At 48.7% G+C, this 7,012-nt stretch overlaps 1 protein-coding gene and 1 long non-coding RNA gene across 4 annotated transcripts in view; one reads left to right on the plus strand and one right to left on the minus strand.

Moving 5' to 3' along the window:
- Positions 1 to 1,808, minus strand: part of pou2f2b (POU class 2 homeobox 2b) — a 40,203-nt gene extending 38,395 nt beyond the window's left edge. The window contains exons 1-2 of one of the 3 annotated variants that reach the window (XM_085917782.1): positions 1,662 to 1,808; positions 794 to 1,588 (exon numbers count right to left, since the gene is read on the minus strand). In XM_085917782.1, coding sequence (XP_085773908.1) covers positions 794 to 1,033 — 240 coding nt within the window. In that variant the 5' untranslated portion in view covers positions 1,034 to 1,588; positions 1,662 to 1,808. Of the gene's footprint in view, positions 1 to 793 lie in introns of all 3 variants that reach the window. The other 2 variants (XM_085917783.1, XM_085917781.1) reach the window with 2 other exon arrangements.
- Positions 754 to 2,564, plus strand: LOC147053783 (uncharacterized). Its single transcript, XR_015066862.1, has 3 exons — positions 754 to 1,021; positions 1,093 to 1,202; positions 1,744 to 2,564. It is a non-coding gene; the product is annotated as an uncharacterized LOC147053783 (long non-coding RNA).
- The last annotated feature ends 4,448 nt before the right edge of the window (positions 2,565 to 7,012 follow it).

The raw sequence follows: 7,012 nt of genomic DNA on the forward strand, positions 1-7,012 counted from the left end.
CTTGAGACAAGAAACTCTCATAAACACACCATTGGATCATTTACAGACCATTTATCAGTCAAAAATGCTCAGAATGCATTCAAACGTTTTTGGCATACATTAAAAAAAAAAAAAAACACTTAAGCATCCCCAGTTGAGGGACACGCTCTGTGACCTCTTCCCCCATGTGCCTTTCATGGAGCTCCAGCCTACAAACACCAGCATACCAACAGCCTGACTCCAGCCTTCAAGCTCTCATCCCCGGCGTCGCATCCGGGTAGCTGAGCAATGATGCCGTCAGCCATCGAGCCGAAAAGTCGATTACAGCTTGCACACAACGTTACCAGAGTTACATGAAACACATCAGAAGAGGCAAAGAAGACATTTGCTCCCCTGCCTTACTCCTCCGCGCTCCCCTTTCCCATCTCCCCCTCGCGCTCGCTTCCAGCGGCCCGAGGAATCGATCTCCGCGAGGATCGATAAGTTGGCATGAATATTCCCTGCCTGCCGAGAGTCTAGTCGGGGAGAGACGCGCAGGCTGAGGCAGTGGAGGAGAGGGAAAGGACGGACACGCTTCTCCAGGAGAGGCGAACGGAAACAAAGCGACGCCCGGACAAGGAAGGAAGGAAGGAAGGAAGGAAGGAAGGAAGGAAGGAAGGAAGGAAGGAAGGAAGGAAGGAAGGAAGGAAGGAAGGAAGGAAGGAAGGAAGGAAGGAAGGAAGGAAGGAAGAGCCACCGAGGCGGGGCGCAGGTCTCAACCGCGGGGAGGGCTGGGCTGGCTTGCGGTTGAGGGAAACAAGTGAACACGTCTTACCGGAGTTGGAGCGGAGAGCCAGGGGGGACTTGATACGCCAGGCGCTGAGGTCAGGGGCAGCTCTCTGAAAGACGAACGGCACCGGCAAGGGAACAAACATGATCTTCCTCCGGCTTCTTTCTTTGGCTTCGGGTGCGAATGAGCAGGAGCCGGGGCGAGCGCGGTCCCCGCCGGAGTCTCGGCGCTTGTTCTTCGGGAGGCGGTTCGGCGTGGACAGCTCGCCGCTTGGTGCGTACACATGTAGCCCCCGCCCCCGTTTCGGCACTTTTATTGACTTTAACCGGCGTGAATGTGCATAGAACCTGTTACGACCCCACACAGACGGATTGACGAGTGGAAAAGTTAGGTCGAGACGACGAGGACTGCTCTTTCTGGGGGAAGAAATAAGATAACATGGAGGCCCCTGGAGGTGAATACCGTCACGCTAATATTACAAAAAGAGCGTGAACAGTCGCTACCGTGCTTAAGGGGTTAGCTTTGGTTATTAGCTTGAATAAAGACGAAAGACGGCACGAAAACAGCATTCGAAAGGGTAATAATTACAACTGGGGGGAAATGTCTTGTTGGTTATATTTGGTTTGGCGCTATTTATGGCGTACGTACATTTGCATCAAAATACCTTCGGTAATAACAAGCTTGCTTTAAGAATAAAAAGACAAACGTAGAGAAACGCACGAGTTGGTTAATTAAAAGGCACGCACTCGAGAGCGCGTCCGTACGCAGGCGCGCATAAACATACACTTACACACACACACACAGCCGCGCGCTCGTATCCGACTCTCCGCCCCACTTCTCCTGTAATTAAAACGCAATCAATCGATAGATAAACAAACAACGGGCAGATCGACCCGAGGGAAAAACAACTTACACTTCGTCCATCCGCCTGTGTATGTCTCTTTCGGGTCTTATTTGTTTAGTTTTTTTTCTCTTTTTGTTTCTTTTTTGGGAAGCCCCCCACCCCGGTATGCAGCAGCCAGCTCACCCGACCCGCCTCCCTCGCACGATTGTAGCGATCTGCCACACCAGGCTGCCTGCAACATTGAGGCAGCTCAGGAGCCGCTACTACTCACACATCACCACCCACCACCACCACCCCCTTACCCTCCTCCACACCCCCACCCACCACCACCCCTCCCCTCCATCTCCCTCGTTTTGACTAGCGCTGCAAAAGGTATCCTGTATCGATTTTTGCCCCCCCCCCCCCTCTCTCTCTACGACTCTTAATAATACAGGCTATAATGATGCCAGCCCTGATCAGTGCATTTGGAAAGGGGAAAAAAGAGGATAGGCTAGCCCGGAACAGGGAATTCATGGTGATGCTTCAGGGCTAAAACCACAGCATGCGGCGCAATTAACTCATCTCATCGCCGCCGCTGTATAATAAGCCACCAGAGAGGCAGGCTGGGAGACATTGAGTCAGTGGATGCAGCATTTATGATGATGATGATAATTATTTGTTTGGCGTATTTGTGAGTTAAGGTGGAAAGGTATATGGATGGACCACAGGTTTGCCAACCTTTATTTAATGTATAAAATGGCATATATTTTTTAAAATAGTACATGTAATAAGGACTGAAATGTGCTTGCCAACTAACAATTTTTTTTCATGCAAATGCATCATTATTTGTAATAAAGAGATGTAGGTTAGACAAATTTGAATCACCATAAATGTGCATTAGATCATGAATGGATTAAAAAAAGATTCATATATACACTACATCTGTTTGTGTAGACTGTATGTATAGATTTTATAAATTATCTTTTAATTTGAATTTTTAGGTTGAAATAAAAGAAATTGCTCCAATCATGTCAGATTCTTTTTATGAACTATAAAAGTTCTAACCTGTATTTTATTGACAAATTGATTATATATTTAACATATGCACAAAATTGGATTTCATTATTTTTTATATTATTATATATTTTACCGTTATAAAATATTTGACTGGCAATATTTAAAAATCAACAAAAATTGGCTAATTTACGCTATTTCAGTCATTATTTATTTTGAAATGAATCGGCTGATTAATCAGTAATCATAATTTCATCCCGCCAAACCACCTCCAAAAAATCTGTGTCGGTCGAACGCCCCAAAAACGCTGTTCCTCGATGGAGGTCACCACCCGAATCGTCTCCTCTTGCATCGGCAGCCTTCTCCTTCCCTCCTTCTGCCCTCGCCTGCCACCTTACGCGCCATCAATTACTGGCCAGCATCAGTCAACGCCAGGCGCTTACACGGCAGATTATTGTCCGTATAGATTTTTAAATAGAAAAATCGATACTTTAAACATGGCAGTCAATACGGGGAGAATCAATAGGAATGAGGCAGCGCGCTGCGGCCCGAACCCCGCGAGTGCCCGTCCGGTCCAACGGTGTCCTTCCCGCAGGCTTCCGATTTCTACCTTCAACGACGCTTCAGGGTGATAATGGTACGCTTTTCACAAAAACATCATGGAGGAGGACTCTACCAAAAGAAGAGCTAGCGAGCCCGCGCTCGCCGCATTTCCTCATCAAGGCCGCTGCGGATGCGCTGCGAGCTAAAGCGGCCTTAATGAAGAAAAATGTCCCGCAGTGGACAAGCGGGCTTGATGGCGGCTCTCCCCGAGCGTCATGTATGACATATGACATCCAATGAGGACGGGAGGGGGGGGGGGGGTGTAAGTGACCGGTTGTCCTTCAAAGGCCCCCTTTTTCCTCCACAGGGGGAGTGCGAGCACCCCCTTTCCATCCCTCCCTCCCTCCCTCCCTCGTGCACTCCTTCCAGACAAAAGCAATTATTTCTTGAAGAATGTAGTGGCTTGTGCGTGTGTGTGAGGGAGGGATGGCAAGATTGGGGGGAGGGGGCACACAAGCGGTTCGGGAGGTGGTGCGGTCTACACCTTTACAGCATCCACCCACACCTTGAGAACATTGAACTACGTTTGACTTTGGGTGAATGTAAATAAACGGCGGCGAGGGTGACGGGTGGCCGCTGCCTGGCTCCCCGTTGGAATAAAAAGGCCCTATTTTTCTGCAGAAAATATTCTTCTATTTTCGAGATCCTGTTCAGGGTAGCTCAGTGGTCTAGTAGTAAAGTGTCCGTCCTGAGACTGGATGGTTGTGGGTTCAAACCCCGGCCATGTCATACCAAAAACTATAAAAATGGGACCCATTCCCTCCCTGCTTGGCACTCAGCATTAAGTGTTGGAATTGGGGGGTTAGTTTACCAAATGATTCCCGAGCGTGGCACCGCTGCTGCTCACTGCTCCTCTCTCCCCCAGGGGATGGATTAAAATCACATGGGGATAAGTTAAATGCAGAGGACAAATTTCACCACACCCAAAAGTGTGTGTGACAATAATCATTGGGACTTTAACTGTAATTGGCGCTCCAGACACAGCAGATAGGGAATAGGGAGCAGGCCGCCCACCTTGCTCTTCCATATGGGAATCAGACACGTATATGAGCTGCCGATTTCTTTTTCCGGGGGTTGTCAAACTAAAACAAGGACCCTCACGTGTCTCGGCAACACATCCAAACTTGGAAAGAAAGCCTTCTCGTGCCTTGATGTTGTCCAGCAAAATTGCTGCCAAAAGGGCCCCCACAGTGTATGTTTGCCCCAACAGAGGTTTCTGCTCTCTGGGGAACGTGCAAGACCCAAGGGCCTGTGCACAGACCAACTGACAGTCAGACCCAGCCAGCGAGCAAGCAACAACGGCCGCTGTCAGCGGGGACCAAGGCAACGGCCAAAGCCTCAATACGGTGCAAGCGAGGCTGCCGCAAATAGACCAGCGCACCTTTGCTAGCGCTAATGGACGTAATGGTGGCTCACCGGCGATTACAGATGATTACGGTAAAATGACCCGGAAGCACGCGTCCACAAAGCATAACGAGCGGCATCGCAGGTTCCAGAGCCCCGTCTCATCCCAACTTCACACAAAATAAACGATTTCAGTCAACGGAAAGGATCGTGCTTGTCTTCTCTCAATACATTGGGCATGCTAAACTGATTTGGATTGAAGTCACAATCGCCGTCAGGTTGCTTTTCAACCTTTCACCCCCCCACACACACACACAAACTTGAGTCATTGTAGTAAACGTAGATTTAATTCTTTATTATTCAACAACGAAAGCTCACTGCAAATGATGATTTATCCTCTTTGCTCTTTTGTTTTAGCTAATATGTATGGTTCCTAGTGAGAATATGGAAGTTAATATAAAAGTTAAATGCAAGTTCGCCACACGCTGTTTTATCCTCAGCCGGCGAACGATGGCTCTTTAAGTGCTTTTCTTACGTTATAGGACCACAAAATAAAACAACGTTATTCACGGAGGAAAATTTGTCGAGCGCTGCTGCGTGTTTACGCTGCATGTGCAGCAGGTCAGAGTGTGGCATGAAATATTTATCCAATCAGAAGGAGGTTGAAGTTTCTTCAGGCCACCCATTAGTTATAAACAAGGCCTTGCACCAAAGTCACGTGCGCTCGCCGGCCCTGCTTGCATTTGACTACTCGCGAAAGCTAGCACTCAAGTCGACACCATTGCTGTCACCGCATGTCAGTGGCACGCTCGCTCGTTAAACGGTCGCGTCACGCTGACAAACGAGGCGGCGGAATTAAATTGTCGCTCATCAATAACACCGCCGCTCGTCAATCGATAGCTGGGGTGGCCTAACCCCATTACAATGAACCCCCCCCCCCCCACTGTCATATTCTGGTTGCATGCACGACAAGAACGCAGTACGGTGCAATTCTCACACAAAGACACATGGCGACATGATGTATACGTTTGTCAAGACGATACACTGAAGCAGGTCCCCATAAGTGTTACCACGCCTAGGACAAACCAGTCATCGCTTAGAAGTGGAACTTGGTGGTGGCAAGAGGTGGCCACCCCAGGTCACTCTCAGGCCACCTTACATGAAGGGGAAAACTTGGAGGTCTGTGACTTTCCCTTCCATTTTCACATGGAATTCATAACACCTTGTATTCGGGTATGGCAACCTTGGCCACCTGGAGGCACTATAGAGGCCAATTCATGCTTCACACTTGCTTTCCTACATGGATGCAGCAACCAATCATGATGCAGTGGGGTGTTTCCCACCAAGAGCTTTAGTGGGGGTCATTTCGTCTTTCTTCTGACAGGATAAAGAAGTATGAGTACTCATATTGTCCGTCTACATGTATCACTGTACCCTTTTTGTTCAAATATTTTTCTTCTGGTTACTGTCGCCAAACGGCAATCATATCTCAAATTAGTGCCGTCAAGATGAAGTAAAACGAAATATTTAGCTGACGGTGCCGCGTCCTGAAGCGTAGAAAGGGGTACGTGAGAGCAAATCGGGTTTTGCTCGATTGCGACCGTGACATCTCGAACGGCCAATCACATCGCCTCCCTAACAAATCATAGTGACACATCATATGTACGCACGCTTGGTCGTTCCTTTACAAACATTGGATCCCGCTGAATGGGAGGCAGTCTTCTATCTGTTTTTTTTTGTTCTTTTATTAGTTTTTATTAACTTTGCCTCTCTTTTGTCAGCACTCTCAATAATCAATGCTGATATATTGCCAATATCCACCTAAGTCCCCTGTGCCATCTTTCACAACAGCTGGCTTATTGGGGGTGGGGGTAGCGTTTGTCCCAATAATGATGATATTTATTATAGATATTTATTATCGGGCTAGGTGGCAGATGCACATAAACACACACACATCCGCACAGGCGCAGTCTCACCGGAGCTCTTTAATTTACACTGGTAATATCTGGCCATTATTCGCCCGTCCAGATAGTCTAAGGTTATCAGCGCACGGCGGCCATAAGCGTCCACACATTCACTCCATTTGTGCCTGGTAATGTGTGTTTACGCTGTGTGTATGTGAGCTGACGGGGGGGGGTCAAGATTCAAGTCAGTGTGGGGAGGGAGGGTGGGGACGGGAGTGGACAATGCGCTTGGCCTCCACATAGACACACACTAGTGCACGGCAACCCCCCAGGCCTCATCTACAGCCCCCCCTATCTCCCTCCAGACGGTAATCCACCCCAGTGCTCCTCATCCTTTCACGTATTGATTTCCTCTCCTGCGCCGCGGTTACATGTCGCACCCACGTCTGCTCGCGACCCCTCCCACTGCCTCACCCTTTACCCCCTCACACACACGCACGCACACACACACACACACACACACACACACACACACACACACACACACACACACACACACTCCACCCTCCAACAAGC

Source organism: Syngnathus leptorhynchus, chromosome 8 (assembly GCF_054491065.1).
Source record: "Syngnathus leptorhynchus isolate UIUO chromosome 8, UIUO_Slep, whole genome shotgun sequence".
NCBI classification, from domain to species: Eukaryota; Metazoa; Chordata; class Actinopteri; order Syngnathiformes; family Syngnathidae; genus Syngnathus; species Syngnathus leptorhynchus.